We start from the raw sequence: 23,444 nt of genomic DNA on the forward strand, positions 1-23,444 counted from the left end.
GGTACGGAATACAGTTGGCGTGTGATTATTATTTTTTCTAGTAGCCTAGAAAGTAATATTAATTCTAATGAAATTATTTGGTGAAGTGTTCTTTTAACAAGTATTTATTGAATACACCTTATGGGCAACCAACTGTTAGATGAAAGCATACCTATGAATAAGTCAGACATTTTAAAATTTTATCTTAAAGCTTAAAGTCCAATGGGGGAAACTGAATTTATTTTTTAAATTACCAAAACATGTAGTAAAAGTTATGGTATAGAATTATACGGCATTTCAGGAATAGGGGCTCTGAAATATAGTAGTAGAAGTAGAAATGGAGAGAGAGATCCAAATTTGAACAATAAATCCATAAACTTGACAAAAGCTTGAATGTTGGGTGTGAGTGAGAAGTAAGAGCTCAAGATGAATTTCGGGTTTCTGGTTTGAATAACTAGTAATGGTGACATCATTAACCAAGATGGGAGAAAATGAAAGAGAAGCAGCATGGGAGAAAATGGCACGTTCAGCTGTGGGAATGTTCAGACAAAGGCGTCTCTGGGAGATGTGAGTGAATATGTTCAGTAAACGTTTGAATTGTAAAGTCTGAGACTTAAGTGGGTAATCAGCATTTAATACACAAATTCAAAATTTGTTCATATAGATGTGCACACAGGAGTAGTGAAACTATCGGAATAGCCTCTGTGGAAGCAGAATAGATTAAGAAGAGAAAAAATAATATCGTCAATCTATGAGAATTACCCATAGCCCTCCCACCCTGGGTTTATCCTATGTAATTAATATCAAGGAAGATGGGAATTCAAAGAACGCTATTTTTTTTTTAGAAGCACCATTACCTAGGAAGGGAGAAAACACTGCTTGAGAGTCTTGTGTGTTAAGGTAATTTCCAAATGGTGGACCTAAAGAAAGACGGACATTGAAATAGCCTCACCTTCTCTGAAGAACTTTACCCCAATGTGTTGGATACTCTCTACTGAATTTTTTTTCCACACACTTGACTGATTGATAATAAGTCCTGTTCAAGATGTAAGTCACTTGAAACCATGCACATCCCTTGGGAAACAAGAGGGTCTTCACATGAATGACTAGACAGTTATTTAACAGCTAAGGCAGAATAGAGTATCTGTGAGTGACATCTTTGGTCTCTGCTTTGTATGGTGAAAGTGGAATCAAGGTATCTTCAGATATAGAATTAATAATTTTCTTGACATGTGTATGTCAAGGTGGCTCCTGAGGCATCACAGGTGTGTGAAAGTAAAGTTGCCCAACTCAGTTTGATGAACAGTATGGGAGAGAAAAAGACATATATGGTTGGACCCCTAGTTTTGCTAAGATTTATCACAGTAGAAAGTGGTTAACTGCCTCATATGAAAAATGAAATATAGCTCATTCACACTGCCAAATCTCTCTCCTGTTCTACATAATATTTGATGGTGGTGTGATTTCCGATTATTTCCTTGATTCATTTTGAAATAATAAATAATATACTTTACTCTCATTTCTTCTCTCATCAGTTTTGCACAGTAGCTTAATTCTCTTCTGTGTAAGTTGATCAGAGTTTCCCGGGTGCAATTTACTCCATCTTTTCTCACCTCCAATTATCCCTTTTTTCCCCAATGTCTTATTGTGGTAAAAATACATACCACAAAATTGACCATCTTAACATTTTTAAATGTAGTGTTTGATACTAAATCCATTCATAATGTCATATAACTGTCACCCCCATTTACCTTCAGAATTCCTCTTTATCTGGCAAAGCTCAAATTCTATATCATTAACTAATAACTCCCCATTTCCTCCTCCCCACAGTCCCTGGCCATCACCATTCTACATCCTGTCTCTATGAATTTGATACCCTAGGTACCTCATATAAGTGAAATCATACAGTATGTGTTTTTCTATTGCTGCCTTATTTCACATAGCATAATGTCAAGGTTCATCCATACTGTAACAAATGTCAGAACATCCTTATCTTTTAAGGATGAATAAAATTCCATTATGTGTATATACCACCTTTTGCTTATCCATTTATCAGTTATTGGATAGTTCCACATTTTAGATATTGTGAACAGTGCTGCTATAAATGCGGATGTGTAAATATATCTTTGAGACCTTGCTTTCAATTACTTTAGTTATGTACCTATAGGTGGAGTTTCTGGAGCATATGGTAACTCTACTTCTAATTTTATGAGGCACTACCATACTGTTTTCCAAGGTGGCTGTACCATTTGAAATTCTCACCAATAGAGCACAGGACTCCAATTATTCTACATCCCTGCAAACCCTTTTTATTTTCTGTTTGTTGGGGTTTTTTTTGATGGGAGTCATTCAAATGGGTATGAGGCAGTATCTCACTATAGTTTTCGGCAACATCTTCTTTCATCCTATTGTTGGGGATAAGTCACAGTCAGTTTTCTTCATCAGCCAAGTATAGATATTTCATGAGCCATAAAGCTCGAAAATCCAGTTAGCTTCCTCCACTTCATTTCCACTCACCCACCATTTTCATTGAGATTATATTCTCTATTAGAAAAAGACACAGTTCGTTTTTCTTCACTTTTACTGAAATACAAAATGTTAAATATGCAAGCTGTACTAATGAAGGTGCTCCTTGAAGTTGATAAAGGGGGGCTGGGCTGCTTGTGGCTTCCTGCAGGGGAGAGAAAAAACAGAATGTCAAGATGATCACCCCTTGCTGCCTTCATCCCATCCCTCATCAAGATTCTTCTTGCATCTTCTTCCATGTGCTTTTGCCACTTCCCTTGACTTCCATCTGTGACATCTTAGTCTATTCACCAAAATGTGATCTTTGTAAAACCTAATTTAAAGCATATTACTTCTTTTTTCTAAAGCACTAGAACGGCTTCCTGTCTTGCTCAGATAATAATTTTTAAAGGTTTACCATGTGATAACATAGAACCACGTGATCTGGCTTCTCACTGCTTCTCCTAATTTGTCTCTGCCATTTTCTCCACTCACGTTCTCTTTTGGTCACACTGTCTCATTGCAGTTCTTTAAACATGTTTAGTGCATTTCTACTGCAGGGCGTTTGCACTGGCTGTATTCTGTGCTGGGACAATTTTCCTGCATAAGAACCACATTATTCACTCCCCAACTCTGTCCATTCTTTGTTCTGATTTCATTATTTCAAGAAAAGCTTTTGAGTGAAATATCTATAGGAGTACAGCATCCATCATTCTGTGTTTTCCTTTGTCTTCCTTTATTTTTCCTTTTATCTTTTTTTGCTCTCTGGCCTGTGATATATTTACCACTTTGTGTCTTCAGAGTCTGTTTCTACTCACTAGAATATAAGCTTTCTGAGTGTAAGAAATCTATTTACATTGTTAATCGACATATTCCAAGCATCTAGAACAAAACCTGGTGCACAGTTAATGTTGGCAAATATTAGTCAACAAAAAATTCAATGTCCAAATGTAGCCCCATCGGATGGATTAGGCCCTGAAAGCTGTTATGCTGAAATGATGCAATATTGTGACTGAAGTGTCAGAAACCAAGAGTAAAAATTATGTGGTAAATGTTGGAAGTATTGAGAACAACTTTATACATTTCACTATAAAATATAATTTTAAGTATGTATCTTAGAGGGAGATTGATAATAGCCTTATAATCTAGTGTTAAATAAAGCTATTATGAGTGAAGAAAGTAATCATGTTTTCCAGACTCAATGTACTCATTCTATAACATTTTGGTCAAAATAATAACAAAAGTTACATGGGAGCTTGAAGGAACTTCTGAACGGTGATTGAGGATTCAAAAGCCAACTCTGAGTGATTGGTGATCTGCATTGTGAGAACAGTCTGAGAACCGGAGCCTGGATCAACACAAACTCTACAGTGTAGGATGTATTCTGTACCATCTGGTAATGGTACCTGGATGTCAGTAATGTGGTATTTGCTGTGACATCCTCACTCAGAGGATCAAAATGCTGCTTTCTCCAGAGTTAGCTCCTTTATTTACTCTGTTTTGCTTAGGGTTTGATGCAATGTTTGGCTACTTAGTGTGTCTCTCTCTCTTTCTCTCTCTCTCTCTCTCTCTGTGTGTGTGTGTGTGTATGTGTGTAAGAAAGGGGAATAAAAGAGAAAGACAGACTATGAGAGATAAATGAATATAAGTAGTAATGGAAGCATGAGCATATTTCTATTTTAATAATTGCTATCCTTGGTTTTTCATTATCACATTCTGCTGTGGTTTTCCTTACCTGCTTGATTGATTGATTGCCTGATTAATTGTAGAGTTGGAGGAATCCAAATGCACATAAGTCAGAAAAAAGTAGCAGATAATCACCAGACTATATCAACAAAAACACCAATTTGACCATCCAAGTACTCAGCTGTCATTTGTCATTGGACTTAACCACCAATATCACTCTTTCATTTATTTCACACACCACCAACAACTCTCAATACTTAACCAGTTTCAATTGCCAGGAAAGAGGTAGAAATATCTTGTCATGGACAGTCGTTCTATGGTGGGCATTTGGGCTTTAGCCCTTGGAGTTTCAAATGATTGCTGTACCTGAAAAAGAAAATAGGCTGTAGATGAGATACGACTCTTTTCAAGTCTCAGAAAGCATCTTTCACCATGTACCAGACAACACCTGGAATGAAGTGAGCTTGCAGGTTTCGTAGAACCAAGCCCATGGGCATTCTAACTCCTTAACATTGTACCCTACCTCTTAGAATTGACATTCCATGTCAGACTGTACTCTTTACATCAAAATAAACACCTCATGTCTAATCCGAGGTCTTTCAACATCCATTTCCTCTATTTTCCATTTCTGACCTACAGTTCTGACAATAAGTTATCCCTTGAAAATTGTTCATGAAAACTGGATAAGGAAGGACTCTGTACTTTCAATGCTCACCAAGGCTGATTCCTCGATTGAAGGAGAATTAAATCCCAGTATCTTATCTTTCTTTTTTTTTTTTTTTTTTTTTTTTTTTTTTTTTTTTTTGAGATGGAGTCTTGCAGTGTCGCCTGGGTTGGAGTGCAATGGTGCAGCCTCGGCTCACTGCAACTTCCGCCTCCACAGTTCAAGCAATTTTCCTGCCTCAGCCTCCCAAGTAGCTGGGATTACAGGTGCCCACCACCACGCCTAGCTAATTGCTTTTTTGTATTTTTAGTAGAGAGGTGATTTCACTATGTTGTCCAGGCTGGTCTCAAACTCTTGACCTCATGATCCACCTGCCTCTGCCTCCCAAAGTGCTGGGATTACAGGCATGAGCCACCGTGCCCAGCCCCAGCATCTTATCTTTAAGACCCAAACACTGAACAACTTTCATATCTCCACCACCAAGCTGATCTTGTAGTTTTTTTTTTGCATCAACTAATTGGTAAGTCTACTTATCCTAAATCCAGAAATTTCAGTTCCTTTTTCCATGAACATCCTTGAAAGTACAATGTCTAACTCCCAATTATCCAAGAAGATTTAAAAGATTTAACTTCCTAGATCTCTATTCACAGGAACTCTGTCTCAATTTATGCTGCATTTCCTCCTCCTTCTCTTCCTCCTTCTTCTTCTTTCATTACTTTTTTTTTTTTTTTTTTTTAAGACAGGGTCTTACTCTGTCATCCAGGCGAGAGGGTAGTGGTGAAATCTCAGCTCATTGCAACCTCCGCTTCCTGGGCTCAAGTGATTCTCCCTCCTCAGCTCTCAGGTAGCTCGGATTACAGATTCCAGTCAATAAGTCAATATGCCCGGCTAATTTTTGTATTTTTTGTAGAGATGGGTTTTGCCATGTTGCCCAGGCTGGCCTCAAATTCCTGGATTCAAGCCACTCCACCCTCCTTCGGACTCCCAGAGTGCTGGGATTACAGGAATGAGTGACTGTGCTGGTTCTGGATGGCTTTCTTCTCAAAACGCTAGAGGTGTATCTTTCTTTTCCCGTAGGAGTTTTACTGTTCTCTACAATTTTTACTTTATTAATAATTATACTATTCTGTGTTAATACCAATCCCATTTTCTCTTTAAACAAGAGGGTGCATTTATCTATGTATTTATGCATCTATTTATTCAATAATTATTAATTGAATATCTGCTACATGCCAGGTTTGTTGAATTGCTGAGCAAATCCCAGCCATCATGAAGTTTGCATGTTAGTGAGTAAATAAAAGTAAAATAACAGACACATATATAAACTATTAATATATGCTGAGTGGGTGGAGGTACGAGCTATGGAGAAAAATAACGTAGGAAGTAGTGGGAATAAGGAATGTCCCAAGTTGGGCAAGAAGTAGCAAACCTTTCCTTCTGCACTTTTTTATTGAAAGAATGACTTCTTTTTTGTTCCCGCTCACATGTCTTTATGGATCCTATCACAGTCTGTAAGCACATATTTGTTTGTTAACCCACATTTTCAGTATCCATATCTCCCACGAAAATGTGAGTCCTAGATAGGATTACATCATGTAGGCCTCATTTACCCCTGTCACCAGGAGGAAATCCATGACCTAGCAGACCCCCCAGACTTTATTCATTTAATAAATTAAGAAATAAAAATTATTTCAAAATACTTTTCCTTCTCTAAAACTTACGAAATTATAGTCCATAACATAAAGCTTATGGTTGATATTATTTTATTTTACTTTGATCTTCTGCTGGGATATATTGGAATTGTCTTTTCCTTAGCCATATTTTAAACAACTGAATGACAGAAACTAGGTATCTGTCTACTTTCACTTCCCTGACAAAGATTGTTATTGTGAAGTAAAAGGTGAATCATGACAAATTCTTCCTGAAGAAATAAATGAATAACTAGAAAAGAAAGACACTTACCTTCCGAAATACTTCCTCTAGGTGGCAGCACCAAGAATATTTCTGGAAGCATGCGATGAGTTGTGTGATGAAGATAGAGCCCATTGTGCTGTCTCTCCAGGACACGTTATCTATAATGATACAGATGGGTATGCCTTGGGCTATGACTTTCACTATGTTTTTGTTCATATTTTTGTTTTGAGAACGTTTTTAAAAAGAAAAGCATAGCTTGGGAATTATCTTTACAGATTTGTAGGAAGCACTTACAACCTGACATTTACTCACTTTCGACAGAAAGTAAACAGAAAACCTAGCAAAAGATGATCAAAAGTTGCAGTTTATAAGCATTGCAAGAGATTGTGTATTGAATAAATTTTGATTCTTGGGATTGACTTTCTACTACAAAACTCATGTTCATTCTCTCAGCTTTCATAGGGGCTTGAGAAATAACTGTAATTATCCCACTTTACAGAGGAAGAAATGAAGCACAGAAAGATGAAGGAACTTCCCCATGTTCCCACAGTGAGTAAGCAACAAAAAATTGCCACCAGGATCCAAAGCTGTTTGCAGATTATGCCACACCATCTTTCACCATATAGTAAACAAAAGTAGATAAACACATGACAAGTTTCAGTGATAGAAGATGAAAAAAGTGATAAAAATCTACTGTACAGGATGGTGCCAGTAGTAGTAACCAACATTGTATTATGTACTTGAAATTTGTTAAGAGAGTAGATTTTATGCTAAGTATACTTCTCACACACAATCACAGAATGATGATAATAATAAACAGAGAAGTGTAAGAATCTTTTGGAGAAGAGAGATATGTTTATGGCATAGATAGTGGTGATGATTTCAGGAGTACATACATAGCTCCAAACTCATTAAGTTGTATACACTAAATATATACCATTATGTATGCCAATCATACCTCAATAAAGTGGTTTTAAAAAATAAGATTTAAAAATATACAAATCAAAAACAATTAAATGTACACTCCTTAAGATAATTACCTAGACATGAAATACTAACCAGTGTTCCCTGAGATTAGACCTAATCAGCCCCACCCTATCATTTTCTACTTGTTTTAAAGGGTATCCACAGTTCTAGCAAGGCATGCAATGGTACTGCTCATTGTAGAATCAGATGAGAAATATGGAGAAGAAGACTTGAAGTTGATCATTTGAGAAAGAGAAGCCATTCCTGGAATCCATAAAAACACTATGTAAAATGTTAAATGGGCTTAATAAAAAAACAGAATTCATCATATGTTTAAATGGTGAGTGGTGAATGGGTTTCCATGTATCGGTTTGCTTTAGGAATCTGTTCTCACAGCACACATAAGATCATGTAAAATATGTGGAGAGCACACAACATTCGATCAGATCATTGTTTCATAGGGATTCTTGATTTTCTAGATTCATTCAAAGGTGGCCTCAGGCCCACAAATCCCTTACTGCCACTGAAAGATACATACGTGGCGTTGAAGAGCAGAAAGCAATGAAGTCCTTCTCCACGTGGGTCTTGTAAACAGCATCTTCCTCCAGGTTCTCAGGTGACTGTGAAGAGGCCACTTCCAAGGATGCTGGAGAGTCTCTGACCCACAGTTCCCCACGGTTTGCTGTGGAGACATTAACTTTCTGCACACTGCTGTGCCTCCCACAGAATGGCTATCACAGTTGCCCACCTTGTTCTTTTTGAATGTTCATTCTTACTAGTTTCATACATACAGACCCACACACATACAAACACGCAGAAACACACACACACAGAGACACACACACACACCACTTTTCTTTCTCTCCAGTGTCATTCAACAATGTGCCTACTGATAGTGAAATCATCTTGAATTTAAGATTTTCTAGAAAAAAAATTCTGTTTTCTTTTGAAAAATAGCTCCCAAGAGCTATGAGACAATTGGTCTCAAATTTCTGGCCTCAAGCCATCCTCCTGTTTTGGCCTGCCAAAGTGTTGGGATTATAGGCATGAGCCACCATCCTCAGCCAGCCATGAGGCAGTTGAATCTCTGGAGCAAAGTGGAACTGCAACATTCTAAAGTCCCCTGATCTCTTTACTAATTTCCCCCTCAATAATTATAAGAAAAAGGGATGCTGTTTTACATAATGCCCCCAGTTTCAAATGAAATTCTTCTCAAACCACACAATGTCAAAATGTCTGTAAAACATTTACAAATCAAGCTATCATGAAAATGATTCCATTCCAAAGTTTGAGTATTTCTGTTTAACTTTGATTTGGGGATTCTGATGATCTCCTTCACCACTTACTGTGGATAAAATTGTACAGAAATTTCTCCACTAATTATGATGAGACAATTTCTTGTTATACCAGACCCTTAGGTAGAGTTTCTTTAGAATTCAATGTACTTTATTTGCACTGGATGGGGTCTAAGACTGTTGCCCCTAAATATAAACCAAACATCACAATCCTGTGCATACACCTTCATAACTGTTAGATGTTCAGTCTCAGCACTCACCACCTCTGCAGGCCTGGACAATGATGATCTTGGGTTTGTCCTTTAGACTGAGGCAGTTGCGGTTGTTGAATATCTGGAAGATGGTGTCATAAAGCAGCACATCTGGTTTTTTCTCATCATGCACAGTTCCGCAGATTCCCTCCAGGATGCCATGAGACATGAGTACCAAGAACGTGCTGTCGGAGGACTTGTGCTCTGGTCTGGCAGCAAATGCCCTCAGTGCTGACTCCATATCCTGTAAAAGAGCAATGTCTAACTTCAGTCAGAGAAGCATCGCAATTAATAGGACCTCCTAGATTTACCATGAGTGAAACAAGAAATGTACGTAACATCCAGGTCATGGTGCTTCACATAGTGCTTACTCAGTCATGACAGCTGTTTTATGGTTTTATTTTTCCTTCTGTATGGGGCTGTGGATTCCCATTTTCTCTTCCTGCTGACATACTGTCTTCTTAGTATATTGTATATTGTTATGTGTTACTCATGTTACTTTTTCTTTTCCATCTCAATCTTTTCTCTCCTTACCTACCAAGAGTCATGTGTTATAAATGCAACACACCACGTTCTTTGTAAAATCCATCCCACTATACTTAGAATAGAATCAAACTTCTGGCCTGACCATACACCACCCTCATACTATGTCCCTTCTCCTTCAACCTCTAGTCACACTGGTCTTCTCTTTGTGCTTCTCATGTGCCAGGTTCATTTTCAGTTCAGCTCTTTCACAGGTAGCGTCTCCTACTTTGAAGGCGCTGCATTCATGTCTTTCCAGAGCCATCTCCAACCAACCCAAAAACATTGCTCCCCACCCTACAATTCTGTCTCATATTTCCTTTTTCTTTTCTTTTTACTTACTTTTGGCTGTCTTGGCGCTGTTTTGTAGACACACATGTGCACACCTGGTGCTTGAAGTTGTCTTTGTTCTTACAATTTCACTGTTTCTCTCTACTGTAACCTAGATGAATGCTGGCTGGGAACTTTCTGTGTCATTTACAGACCTATTCCCAATGTTAGGAATAGCTCTTAGCACCAAGTTTAAGACTCAATATTTGCTTTATAAGTGTACTGCCATTTAACATTCATTACTCTATAATTTACTGGGGATTCTTGGGGCTGCATCCCAATCACATGATTTTGGAATTCAATAAGAAACGTGAAAACACGTGTCAGTCATGTTTAGTCTAGTTTTCCAGAATTGAGGATATTTGGAGGACCAAAGAGACATAGATTTACCAGTCTAGTACTCCTATTTTGTATACACACACAGACACACACACACCCAGAGGTTGTTAAACCGTGTTGAGCTCTTTGAAGCTAGGTAGTTATTAGAAGGATGTGTCTTGAATATGCATGTGTTTGTGGCGGCTGAGGGATTCTTACCCTGGCTGTCAGATTCTCTTCTACATCTACACTATAGTCCAGACCCTCAAGTAGCTCCTTCATCCCTGTGATGTCAAAGTCAGCTCCATTCCTCGGAGGCAGATGGTCAAACTCTGTATTGCATATGATGAGAGCCAGGCGTGTGCGGTCGTTTCTCTCCTTTATTGGATAGATCTGCAAGATATGGAGATGCAATAAATTTAATTTACTCAAGTCTCCTTTCAGCCTCCTTATGCCTATCAGTTTTGCTTTTTCAAGTCTTCATGCAGCTGCTCTCTGCTCTAACTTGTATCAAAAGACGCTGACTTTCTCTCTCTCAAGAACCCAGGGAAAGAACCAGGACATATCTGAAATGGTTATTAAGAATCTTGAGGAAACTAGATAATTCCTACCCCTTTTCTTCTCCCTTTTCTTCTTCACCTACTCCAATCTTTCTTAGCATTCAAAGTTCAGGTCAAATTTCATACAAAACAAGAGATGTTGTCATTGACTCCAATGAAAAATGAATACAGCAAAAATCTTTGCCTTTGGAAGCATAGCTATTTTGTTACTATTTTTAACACATAAATTTATAATGTTTTTCAAGCTTTAATTATATTTCCCAAGCATCCTTCATGTCTAGACTTTTCAACTAGAGTGCAACCAATTACAAGTCAGCTATATTATCCTCCAAATATGTTTATTCCATGGCTAATGCTACAATTGCCATAAAATCCAAATAATTGCAAGAATAAATACAGGAGCAATAGAAATACCAATTTTCTTTCAACTCATGAAAAAATGATCTGCATCATGGATTGAGAAAGGATTGGTATCATTGTGAAGTCACATAATCTTTCCCTTAGTAAAAGCATTATTGAAAATGGTTACTGTCATTCCCACGCCCAATCATTTAGTGCTGTACGAAATGGTGCACTGAAGGAAAGCAATGATTTCTCTTCTTTTTTTCTGTTTCATATTGATAGCATAGCACCTCTTCAGCTCTTTCTTTACATAGTCTCAGGAATTCTTCATGAGGGCAAAGCTTGAGGGCATCAGTAGATTCTCCTGACTCAGGTGGTCCAGCCTCCATATTCGGATGAGCTGCAGGATATTGCATAACATAAATTGTGATTTCTGCTTCTGTGACCCAATTTATCACCTAAGAAGATCGAGAGAGAAGACGTCCTGGGAAGATTTCTTCACATATAGGGGTTTTAGTTGTATATCATATCGAGTATTCTACATCAGGAGATGTATTGTTACTGGAAAAGATAGAAAAGCAGATCCACCCAAACATGTAATCATAGATTCTGATCATTCTGGGGAAAACATGTCGATGATGTTGGGGTTAAATTTGGCCTTTCCTTATACAGTCAAAAGAATTGGATTTTTCCAAAGGTTTTACTCCAGGATACTCATTTATCTGTGTGGACTTTCTATTGTGTCTGTGCAAGAGTATACTCAGTAAATAGTTGTCAGAACACTATCTACTACAAATTTAATGTGTGTTCCATGTCCAATATTTAATTTCTACTATCACACGTAAAAAGTAAAATTAAACAGGTAAAATTAATTCTAATAACATTTATTTAACAAAACATACAAAAAGTATTATTTTAACATGTATTTTTAGCCACAAGCCAAATGCTTAATAGTTATCCCATACAGGATGGAACAAAATCTCATTTTGCAGTAATCGTCCCCTCCTAATCCCCACTACACATACAGATACATATATACACCAAACCACAGAATATTGAATCTTGTACTTTCAAGGCATTATTTTTTTTAGCAACTTTACTGTTAATTTTTAATGATTCTAGAAGAAATGAACTTCAATTATCCCTGTGCAAATTGTAAAGCCAGCTATTTGTAAAGCCAGCCAGTCTGAGCTCTGGAGATGTAACAAGTTGTAAGAGTGTGTATGAATATCAAACCTTCTGAGCATCTCTTTTCATAGATTACACAGTGATATATGACCTTCGGTCCTATTTCAGAAAATTCTGCCAATGTGAAGACATGCTGGATCCTTGGATATTCCCTGGTCAGAGGGTATGTTTTCTAATCCAAAGTTTCCTGTTTCCAGTTCACTTACAGGTTTGGAGAACTTCCTAACTTAGTCATCTCCTAATGATCGTTATATGTGTATGTGAGATACAGTGTTTTTAGGTAAAATTAGAAATTAGATAGAATTTCGATCTTACATCCAATAATAAAATTAGCATGAAAGCAAATCATTTTATTACAAGATAGTACATATTATACTGCAGACTGCTGCCCAAACAGAGCTGGGTACACTCTAGGTACTCTGGCAGTGTACATAAAGTTTCCTGGGATCACTCTGGGGACTCCAACTGCAGATAGAGCCCAGGGAGACAGTAGATCCCTCCTTTGAGGGGTTGCAGCTGCCTTATTCCTGCCACAGCCTCTGCTAATCAGATACGTTACTTCAGTTTAGAATTGAATGCTCATTGTGATATCTGAGTTTGCTGAAACCATTCTGAAGCCTCTATTACTTCTATTCTAATTCCCATTAGTTGCAGTATCACTGACTTTTTGAAAATGGAGATTATTTCCATGCCACCCCAGGTTTGAGAAAAAAACTAAAAACCTGCAAAGGAATCAGTTTAAATATTAATGAGAATGCTACCTTCTTATAATCTTGGACAACTATTATACTATCATGTGCTCCCTGTTGGTAGGAACACCCCTTCTTCACAGAGGAGTGCTGATTGAAAAAGCTCATTTGATATAGTGAGGTCTCAACAATTTATATTTCCTTTTGTTTATCACTATTTATCATTATTGGTAATCTGTAATACTTCATGGCTCAAGATTTCAGCTTAAATTCTGGGGGGAATTGAGTCTGTCTCTGGTGAACTTCAATATGATAATATTTAACCTTTAATAATACATAATTCAATCTGGGTCAAAAGTTCTGAAAAGAGGTTTTAAAATTTTAGACATTTTATGGAGATTCTCCTTATCATAACTCGCAGAAGTAAGCACTGGAAAAGTCTAGTTCATAGCATCCACATAATAATTATGAAAACTAATATTTATTGAATGCATATACTTTGTTTATTTATTTATTCATCCTACATTATTTAGGCATCTGCTGTGTGCCAAGAAAACTACTGATTACTGTTATTAATTGGTGAAGAAACCAGTTGCATTCTGGTGGGAGAAACTTGGTAGATGTTGTTTCTGTCTACTGAGATGAAAAGGGAATAAAAATGCAACAGTTTTGTCCTGGGGAACAAAGTGTATAGTTTTAGCTGTATTTGTTTTGTGATGCCAGCAAAACACTCAAGTAGACCTGTTGAATATGCAGCTAGAGCTAAATGATCCTGGAGTTCAGAGGAGAGAGTTCCGGATGAGAGCTAATATCATGGGAGTTGTTGGCCTGTGGTGCCTGTCATCATAATGTTTCTAGGCTTAGACGATCTTATGAGAAAGTACTGGAATTGTCTTCATTTCACAGATGGTAAGACTAATAACTAGGGAGCTAGGGAAGTTAAGCAACTTGCAGGAAGTCACATAGGTCACAGGTGACAGAATCTAGGTTTAGTTCTATGTGTCCCTTACTACAAGGTGTGAACTATTAACTATTTTTGTACACAGTCTGAACACAAGGACTCAGCCTTTTAGCTGATTGTAAACTGGATTCCACCCCACAAAAGGGAAGTGGTCTCTAAAAGGACAAAGATAGGTTTAGTGAAAATGATAGTTTTGGAAGGGAAAGATAGGGGAATCACAGAAGACACTGCTTAGGCCTTGGAGTTAAACAGATTCAGGGAAAATTGAGACATTCATTGTAAAAGATCCAGTCTTACCTTTTTTATTGGGGGATATTTGGTCTATGTTAAAAAAGGTTTGAAGAAGCATTTGTCCTGCCATACGTTGCTTCTCTTGGATAGAGTCTGCCATGACCCGAACTTTGTCTTCAGTTTTAGCATCATAATATTTTTTTTTTTCCTCTTCCTTCCAGTTCAGCACATTTTGTTCCACCAAGTTATCCAAAACACCAGTGAGGAAATCTTTGCCCAGGGATTCCAACATCTTAAGTGGCTTTTTTCTGTGGTTGCCTTCTGTTAGAAATAGAAAGACTCCTTTAACTGTGGGCACAGCTTAAAGAGTTTCACCCTCACTTTAGATATAGTTCTATAATGTGAAATACTTCTGAAAGTATGTCCTACTTCACCATCTGTCTTCTTGTACCTATAGAATTCTGTCATTCATCAAATTCCTACCAGGTTGTTTAACAATTTATTGCCACTTAATACTTTTTATTTTCTTTTTTGTTCTTTTTTCTTTTCTTTTCTTTTAGCTTCTCATCTTCCTTCTGTGGCATTGGACCTAATGCTAACTTCCTGGTCATCCACTGTATTCATTTTTCTCTTTTACTGGTTCACAGCCCATAGTGATAATGATCTGCCTAAAATATATATTCCTGGGAAAGTCAATGCTCTTGTCTAGAATATAAATTCTTCCTACTAGATTTTTACTTCCTATATGATTTTTACTCTTTTCTGTATTTAGTTTTCTTGGTGAAAGAACTATATCTTTGAATTTGCATTTTTTTAACCTGCATCCTATACCCATATCTTTGTATTCAAAATGTTTAAAAGTACTTAATATGCTTGCTAAATACATAAATTAAAGAATAAATGGATGAGTGCATCTATATTTATAATTCTTTCAAATCTTGTTCTCAATGAAAATTTAAAATTGAAAGTAACCTGATTATTAATCTTCCAGTGTGGTGGATTAATTTAATTTGACACCATGTTAATGTATTACTCCTTAGAGTAATTTGAATATTTATAAGGAAATATAGATATCAAAGTAATAAATCCTTTGTTTCAATACAACAGATGTGATTTTGGCAGATTGTACACAGAAATGCTGGATATATTATCAATTCTCAATCAATGCTATGAAGACAATTATACAATCCATGTAGATGTAAGGATAGTGTTGACACAAAATGACATCTAAAGAAATCATGTCAGGACACTGCACAAAAGCTTTGGCACAGAAGCACCAGCCTCATTGTCTGGGTTATCTTGAATTAATATTTTCATAAATGTTTATTGGGCAGCTATTATGAGAAAGACATTAGACATTACAAACCAGGAAAAAAGTTACCTAATATAAATTAACTTAATAAAGGATAATATCTCCCATGTACTTGTTATAAATAAAAAATGAATGCATATAAAAAATTTAAATCATTATTATAATTATCATTATTATTTACAAATCACTGTAACAAAGGTTTTACAAATGTTAATATACTGGACCCTCACAATAAGCCAGTGGGGTAGTTATTATATTCCCTATTTTATATTCACCATTTAAATAATAACTTGTGTCACATCACATGAATTAGGATTCAAATACTGTTTTTTTCACCATAGTCTATATAGTTAATCATGATACAGTTCAGTTAAAATAGTTAATATTCATTGAGCCCTCATCATGCCAAGTGCATTACTGAAATTTCACAAAAATTCCATGTAAAACATATATTAACCTCTCTTATATGGAAAATGAAAGGTAATAAGTAATTGACTCAAATAATGTGAAAGAACACCGAGTATATAGTAACTGGGAACAAGAATTGAAATCTAGGGGTTCAGAATCCAGAGCCCCCATTCTTAATTCATCAAACTACATTGCCTGACAGTTGGCGAAGAGCTTCTTCAAATAATATAGACAAGATGTTTAAGGGGCTCAGAAAACATTAGTACATTCCAATAGGTGAGATCACAAAGGCTTCTGAGAAGAGGTAGCAAAAATACTAGTCTTGCAACATCATGTACAGATGTTGCAACACAGTGTGATTTGCAAACAGTACACAGATGAGTGTGTGGGATATCCAAACTACCTGAGTTCTGGGCTTCTGTTTTATTTATTTGTGTGCTCAGTAAACTAGTATAGTGTTGACTGAATAAATGATATGTGAAGAAATATAATAAGCAATAAAATTGAAGAGTTTTTAACAAAAAAATGCCACCTATGACAAACACATAGCTAACATCATACTCAATGGTGAAAAGTTGAAAACTCTTTCTCTAAGATCAGGAAGAAGACAAAGATACTCACATTTACCACTTCTATTCAATGTAGTTCTGACCAGAGCAATTCGACAACAAAAAGAAATAAAAGGCATCAAAATTGGAAAGGAAGAAGTTTAATTGTGCCTGTTTAAAGATGAAATGGTCTTATATACAGAAAACCCTAAAGGATCCACCAAAAATCTTTTAGAACAAATAAACAGATTCAAGAAAATTGCAGGATAAAAAAAAATCAACATATAAAAATCTGTAGTGTTTCTGTATAATAATAAACCATCTTTAAAAAATAAATTTCCATTTTAAATTGCTACAAAAATACTTAGAAATCAATTTAACCAAGTAGGTAAAAAACATGTACACATAAAAGTATAAAACTCCAACCCGATCAACATGGTGAGACTATGTCTCTACAAAAAATTTAAAAAATTGGCTGGCCATGGTAGCATGTGTCTATAGTCCTTGCTTCTTGGAAGTCTGAGGTAGGAGGATTGCTTAAGCCCAGGAATTTGAGATTATAGTGAGCTGTAATTGTGACACTATACTCTAGTCTTGGCTACAGAATGAGATCCTGTCTCAAAAATAACAACAATAATAACAAATCTCAAAACTATAAAATATTGATAGAGGAAATTGAAGAAGACAAAAATAAGTAGAAATATATTTTGAGTTGATGGACTGGAAAATTACTATTATTAAAATGTCCCTAATACCCAAAGAAATCTAAAGATACAATACAATTCCTATCAAAATTCTAATGGCAGCTTTTACAAAAATAGAAACAAATCCTAAAATTTATATGGAATCACAAAAAAAAAAAACAACCCTGAATAGGCAAAACAAGTTTGAGTAAAGGGAACAAAGCTGCAGGCATCGCACTATCTGAGTTCAAAATAGACTACAAAGTACTACAGTCATCAAAATAGCACAGTAGTGGCATAAAAACAGAAACAGAGAGCAAATGAACAGGATGGAAAACCCAGAAATAAACCCAATTATTTACATTAATTTGACTTTTCAACAAAGTTTTCATGAACACACAATTGAGAAAGAACAAATTCTTCAATGAATGATATTGGGAAAATTGTAAAACCACACGCAGAAGAATAAAAATTTCTAAACATATACAAAAATAAACTCAAAATGAGTTAAATATGTAAATGTAAGAACCAAAACTGTGAAACTACTAGAAGAAAACAGAGGGGAACAGCTTCATAACATTGGTCTAGACAATGATTTTTGGATATGACACAAAAGGACAGGAAACAAAAGCTAAAATATGCAAATGAAATTATATCAAACTAAAAAGCTTTTACACAGTCAAAGAAACAATCAAAAGATTAAAGAGATAATCAACAGTATGGGAGAAAAGATTTGCAAACCATGCATCTGATAAAGAATTCATATGCAAAATACAAAGAACACAAACAATTCAATAGAAAGAAAATAAACTGATTTAAAAATAAGCAAAGGACCCGAATAAACATTTTTCAAAAGAAGACATACAGAGAATATGTATATGAAAAACGATCAACCTCTCTAGCCATCAGGGAAATTGAAGTCACAATGAAATATCACTTTGCACCTGTTGGAATGGCTATTACCGAAAAGACAAAAGATAACAAATGGTGGAGAGGATGTAGAAAAAAAGAAACTCTTGTACACTGTTGGTAAAACGTAAATTAGTCCCTGCGCAGTGGCTCCTGACTGTAATCCCAGCACTTCGTGAGGTCAAGGCGGGCGGATCACCTGAAGTCAGTAGTTCTAGACCAGGCTGGACAACATGGTAAAACCCTGCTTCTAGTAAAAATACAAAAATTAGCCGAGTGTGGTGGTAGGCACCTGTAATCTCAGCTACCCAGGAGGCAGAGGCAGTAGAGTCGCTGGAACCCTAGAGGCAGAGGTTGCAGTGAGCCTAGATTTCACGACTGCCCTCCAGTCTAGGCAACAGAGTGAGACTGTCTCAAAAAAAAAAAAAAAAAGTAAATTAGCATGGTCTTTATGGAAACCTATATGGAGACACCCCTGAAAGTTAAAAATAGGGCTAAAGATATGACCAAGCAATCCCTCTATTAAGTATATATCAAAAATTGGAAAATCAGTGTCTCGAGGAGATATCTGAACTTCTATTTCCATTGCAGCATTATTCACAATAGCCAAGATATAAAATAACCTAAATGTCTGCAGACAGATGAATAGATGAAGAAAATGTGGATTATATACGCAACGCAACACTATTCAGCTTTTAAATGGAAGTAAATCCTATCGTTTCTGACAATATTGATGAACACGAAGAACATTGTATTAAGTAAAATAAGCCAGGCCAGGCACCAAAACACAAAATATCATATTATCTCACTTATGCATATTATGCATACAATCTAAACAGGTTAAACTCATAAAAGCAGAAGGTTATACATAGAAAATATATACAATGTTTATTTGTCAAATAAATAAATAAGTAAATTAAAAGTATGGCCTGAGGTATAATCTACACGTTCTGATGGCATCCATTATATGCTTAAAAGAATAAATACATCATTCTTAAATTTATGGATTCAGCCCAGATGTGGATGTCGGTATTGAAACCCATACATCCAATAGACAATGAGATAACTACATCTCACAACCTCATTCAACTCAACTTACAAAGATGAACTGTTCGTTTTTTCATTTCCATCATTCTCTTTTCCATATACTAGTAAATAATATCTATACTCCAAGTGCAAAAAAGCAGCAAAACCTGGTGATATTCAACCTGTTTGGCCTTCCCTATATCTTATTTCCCTTCTTAATTCACATTGCATCGATTTTATTTGCTAAACATTTTCAGAATCTGACCACTTCTCTCAATTCTAATTGTTCATTACTTCTATTCAGGCCAACATCCTTTCTTTCTTAAGAAATAAATTCATAAGAACTTTATCAATCTACTCTCCATCCCTTCTGTTCTTCTCTTTGCAACGAAGAGTGTTCCAATATCTAGATTTGACCATGAAAACTTTCAGCCTATTCTAATCTAGGCCTTCTCATTCACTCATCTTCTGATACTGTTCACACCTTGCTCATTACATTCAAAATGCTCTGCCCTTCATTTAATCTCTAGAAAGCTTCTATTTAGGGATCTCTGTATTTCCAGCCCCTACCTTCTCATTCATTCTTGTTTTCCTACTGCTGTCTGTCTAACCTTCAAGTCTCAGATTAGATGACACTTTTCTCAGGGAATCAAGTCTCTACTTAGGGATCTGTATATTTTCAGCACCCCCGCTTCTAATTTCTTCCAGTTTTTGAACTGTTCTCTGTCTATCTGTCTATCCTTCAAGTATCAGATTAGATGGTATTTTCTCAAGGGAATCCTCTCTGATTCTTCCAGAGGAGACAGTGTCAGAGGTATATGCTCCTACGGCACCTTGTATCTCCTTAGAGTAGCATATTTGTCTCCATTTATTTATTTATGTATTTATATATTTTTGTGAGACAGAGTCTCACTCTGTCACCCAGGCTGAAGTGCAGTGGTGCTATCTTGGCTCACTGCAATCTCTGCCTCCCGGATTCAAGCGATTCTCCTGCCTCAGCCTTCTGAGTAGCTAGGACTACAGGTGCACGCAACCACGCCTGGCTAATTTTTGTATATTTAGTAGAGATGGGGTTTCACCATGTTGGCCAGGCTGATTTTGAACTCCTGATCTCAGGTGATCCACCCATCTTGGTCTCCCAAATTGCTGGTATTGGATTACAGGTGTGAGCCACCACATCCAGCCATTTTTTTTTTCCATTTAACTGTGATTCCCAGCCTACTTATCACTATCCACTGTTAGAATTTATGCTCTGTGAGGACAGGGGCCATGAACTATATCTGCACTATTTTTGGCATTCGGGGGATATTTATTAATTATTTACTGAATCAGTAGTCAAGTCCATGTAGGAACAAATGAATAAAATTTAAGTGTGGCTCAACTCTTGAGGAATATGAAACCACCTTTGCAAAATTATAACTGAGGAAATTACAACAATGAACGAAATCAGACTGGGAAAGCCTTTGTGGCTACCTGCCTATGGTTTGGTGCCCCCCCTCCAGCGATGGATCTGGAAGCTAGCCCAAGTGGCCGCCTAGTTCTCTTGGACTGGGGGCTGGCTCTGGTGCTGTCTCCACTGGCAGGCACTGCCAACCCAATGTGCATGCATTTAATTGCAGTGGAGAAATAATCCTGGAGAGATGTCCTCTAATTGTAGCCCTATCACAGGGTTTCTGTCTGTATCTGCATTGCAGGATGTCTGGATTGGTGAGTATCCTAGGTACTGCCAATGCCTCCTTCCTTCTCCTGACTGGTTCTGTGGCCCAATAGTGGGGTGTCTTTCTGTAGCCCCATTGCAGGATGTTAGCATTGGTGAATATACTAGGCACTGCTAATGCCTCCTTCCTTCTCTTGACTGGTCTGTAGCTCTGTGATGGGGTGTCTGTAGCCCCATTGCAGGGTGTCTGTTTGTAGCTCCACCACGGGGTATCTGTTTAGCTCCACTGGGGTCTCGGTTGGCTCTAACTAGTAGGAAGAGTCTTGGTTCAGGAGACTTCTCCTCAATCAGGACAATTTTGAGATTTCTCAGACAGAGAATAGGAGGATAGTTTGGAAGGGATACTCTTGGAGTTCCTGTTTAGGGATCATCTGATTTGGAAGGCCTTCTGTCTGTCTCATCTTTGTGTGTGTTCATGTATGTGGAAGGAATCTCAGAAGGAATTGCTGAAGGAAGTCCAGCAGGCCTAACTCAGAGAACTCTTATTTGGTTACATTCGATGAGCCCTGGAGAAAGCTCAGCAGGCCTGTCTCATGGTGACTATCTGCCCTTTGCCTTACCCAGAGACCCCATTGTGAATTACTATTCTGAGGTCATGCCTCCCCACCTGGAGTGGATCAAAGACAACAGGGACCAACAGGAAAAAGTCTGAGTTTTGCCAGGTTGATATTGGGTGCTGAACGAGGTGACTAGTGTCTGTTTTGTTATGTGAATTCTGCTGGGATAGAAAATGTTAAATGGTTCCCCATGAAGCCAGTTGGGCAGCATCTTGCATTTTAAGAATCTTGCCTATGTTTCCATAAAACAGAAAATGGTGATTTTCTCTTGTAAAGTGGCTTGAACCCCACAACTATGGTGAGGTGAGCAGGGTGATCAGAAGTCGTTCTGTTCTTCTGGAAGTTGCAGAGGAAGGGAACCCAGAAATCTGGTATGCCAGCAAAAAGAGTAAGAAATTCTTACCAGCTAGGTTTCTGGTCTCTCTCTCTTTCTCCATCTGTGTAAACAGTAAACATCACTATATGTTTCTCTGTAAAGGTTTGATTAATAGAAAAAGAATTTACAAGACTAGTCTTAGCCTGTAGCAAATCTGGTGTATTTTTGTTAAGAATTTGTCTTTCAGTGTCCTGTAATGGAAAGAGGGGTATCACAAGATAGAACATGGGTTTAGGACCCCTATAAGCCTGCTTTTCAAGCCAGCTCAGCAGGCTGGCCAATTATAAACTTTGCTATGGGTCCCTGAAACCAATACTGTATGAAATTTCTGTCTTGTTTGGCCTCCTTAAAAGCTTCATCTTGTGACCATATGTGGATACTTTCTTTTGGTTTATACCATCCAGCCCTAAAAATTTTTCTTGAGCAGTTAAAAGCCTTGGCAAGGTTAAAAGTGGCTTCTTTAGTCTACTTCTTAGAATAGCAATAGAAAACTGCTCAATGCTGTAACTCAGTAGCTAAGACTTTGCCTTTTGACAATAGAGGCCCCAGCTCTATTGTTGTCTTCTGGAATGATTTCTTTCTGGTTTGCTATTTGCATAACTTTGTCATTTAATGAGGTTCCCCCACAACCCCATGGATAGCTTCTGATTTCCTCTCTTGAATTTTCCTTTCTCTGAACTACCTTGGTGAAATTCTAAATCTTGTAAAAAGAAACTGCTTACTAAGTCTTTGAAGCAACTGGGAGGTTACTTTTGACAAAGTTCAAAAGCCAGAAATGTTGGCTGCAAGACTAAAGTTGGGTAATAAGAAATTTAAAAGGATTTTTTTAAGAGCACTATGGTTAAAAGTCAGCTTAATTAAAAGTGAATAAACAAGGTATGGATACATTTAAAAAGCCTTTATGTTTTTCTCTTCTTGGATCTTGTTTTTCTGTAAAAAGGTTTTTTTCTTCTTAGTAAACCGAATTATTTTTCTCCATTTTTTGTCTTGCCACTCAATGCACACATGAGAGGCCCTAAGATAACTTCTGGTAGCCTGGGACTCCTTGGGAAAAACGGGAGGCACCACAGACCCCATTTTGGGAAAAACAAACAACAAAAAACAAACAAAAAAACCCTCTGTTTTCTTCATGACAACCAATGAATTAAAAGTAGATGGATCCCTCTCAAAATCAAAGGCTCTGTTCTGCTTTGCATTGTGTTGTCTGACGGTTTGAGTTTTGGGGATATCAGAAATTACTTTGCATTATGAGATAGCTTTGGTATATAATAACTAGGTAGGAAATATACTTTAAGGGATGGCTAATAGTATTTTCGGAGGGAAACTTGGCTCTTTGCACACTTGGGTCAGAGAAGCATGCTCCGGGCCACCTGGAAGATATGGAAACATCCCCATGCCTGACTGAGAGATGAGACTTCCATGGGGGATGGGCTGATTTCAAAATGGGCTGATTGGCTTTAGGTTGCCTTGCAATAAAATGCAGGTTAGAAGCACTGCACTCTCTTCT

The 23,444-nt window shown here is 37.0% G+C and overlaps 1 protein-coding gene and 1 long non-coding RNA gene across 2 annotated transcripts in view; one reads left to right on the forward strand and one right to left on the reverse strand.

Annotated features, from left to right (window-relative positions):
- Positions 1-23,444, forward strand: part of LOC134736032 (uncharacterized) — a 54,003-nt gene that overhangs the window by 23,453 nt on the left and 7,106 nt on the right. The window contains exons 3-5 of the long non-coding RNA XR_010119715.1: positions 7,202-7,297; positions 7,869-8,054; positions 12,629-12,683. This is a non-coding gene — a long non-coding RNA (uncharacterized lncRNA). The remainder of the gene's footprint in view (positions 1-7,201; positions 7,298-7,868; positions 8,055-12,628; positions 12,684-23,444) is intronic.
- Positions 2,263-23,444, reverse strand: part of LOC129479583 (caspase-4) — a 28,348-nt gene continuing 7,166 nt past the window's right edge. The window contains exons 2-9 of the mRNA XM_055272944.2: positions 14,468-14,722; positions 11,623-11,732; positions 10,650-10,823; positions 9,270-9,504; positions 8,253-8,396; positions 6,797-6,906; positions 4,433-4,536; positions 2,263-2,650 (exon numbers count right to left, since the gene is read on the reverse strand). Coding sequence (XP_055128919.1) covers positions 4,438-4,536; positions 6,797-6,906; positions 8,253-8,396; positions 9,270-9,504; positions 10,650-10,823; positions 11,623-11,732; positions 14,468-14,722 — 1,127 coding nt within the window. The 3' untranslated portion in view covers positions 2,263-2,650; positions 4,433-4,437. The remainder of the gene's footprint in view (positions 2,651-4,432; positions 4,537-6,796; positions 6,907-8,252; positions 8,397-9,269; positions 9,505-10,649; positions 10,824-11,622; positions 11,733-14,467; positions 14,723-23,444) is intronic.

This window comes from Symphalangus syndactylus, chromosome 3, assembly GCF_028878055.3.
Source record: "Symphalangus syndactylus isolate Jambi chromosome 3, NHGRI_mSymSyn1-v2.1_pri, whole genome shotgun sequence".
In the NCBI taxonomy this organism is placed as follows: Eukaryota; Metazoa; Chordata; class Mammalia; order Primates; family Hylobatidae; genus Symphalangus; species Symphalangus syndactylus.